Genomic DNA, 954 nt, shown 5'->3' on the forward strand with positions numbered 1-954 from the left:
TTCTGCGTTTATCAACCAATGAACGCAAAAAAATCTACATTCAATTCTTAATTGAAGACAAAATATATAACCCTTATTACAAAATTTTCTTAAAATAGTGTATTAATCATATTCCTAAATTGTCTACAATGAATTCCACACAACTTTTTTTCTTTTTTTTAGTCAATCCATGTTTACCAAATCCTTGTCAAAATAATGGTTTTTGTCAACCGAGTGGTACATCATTCTTGTGTACCTGTCAAGCTGGATTCTCTGGTACTACATGTCAAACAATTGGTAATGTTTTTACATTTTACAAAACATCATATTCCTAAATTGTCTACGATGCAATTTCAAACTTCATTAATTAAATTTGTTTTCTTCTATTAGCTAACCCATATTTACACAGTCTTAGTCAAAATAATGTTTTTTGTCAACCGAGTAATACTCTATTCTTATGTATCTGGAAAGCTGGATAGACGATTGTAGCTTTATCAAATCTCGAAAATTATCTGGTATCTTCGGAATCAACTAAATTCAACTGGCATCAATGTATACTTACAGCGTCCGATCCATGTTCTAGTGGACAGTGTTTAAATAATGGCATTTGTGTGGTTACCAACAATGGATTATCTTATCAATGTTTCTGTCAGTTTGGTTACTCTGGTAATAATTGCGAAGGTGGGTTTTATGTTATAAAACGCCTAGAAAGAGAAAGGCAGAAAATATTAAGTAGATTTAATCCAGTTTACATTTATAACTTTGTAGATTCGGTTATATTATACATTATTCTTATTGTGATATGTCATTATTGTTTAATTCCTTATAAACACACTTGTTTCAATTCCTGTCATTTTGTGGCGTCTTTGTATTTTTTTAAAGGTGAATGTTTCTATAACATAACATTATGTTTAACCAGTTATTAATTCATAATGTTGTAGATTTTGATTCTTGCTATGTAACCCCATGCTATAA

At 29.7% G+C, this 954-nt stretch overlaps 1 protein-coding gene across 1 annotated transcript in view; it reads left to right on the plus strand.

Moving 5' to 3' along the window:
* The window catches only part of LOTGIDRAFT_108863 (hypothetical protein), a gene marked incomplete at both ends in the record, with an annotated part of 15813 nt that overhangs the window by 12840 nt on the left and 2019 nt on the right, over window positions 1–954 (plus strand). Inside the window, one exon of the mRNA XM_009068289.1 lies at window positions 163–276. Coding sequence (XP_009066537.1) covers window positions 163–276 — 114 coding nt within the window. The remainder of the gene's footprint in view (window positions 1–162; window positions 277–954) is intronic.

This window comes from Lottia gigantea (assembly GCF_000327385.1).
Source record: "Lottia gigantea unplaced genomic scaffold LOTGIsca_9, whole genome shotgun sequence".
Classification (NCBI taxonomy): Eukaryota; Metazoa; Mollusca; class Gastropoda; family Lottiidae; genus Lottia; species Lottia gigantea.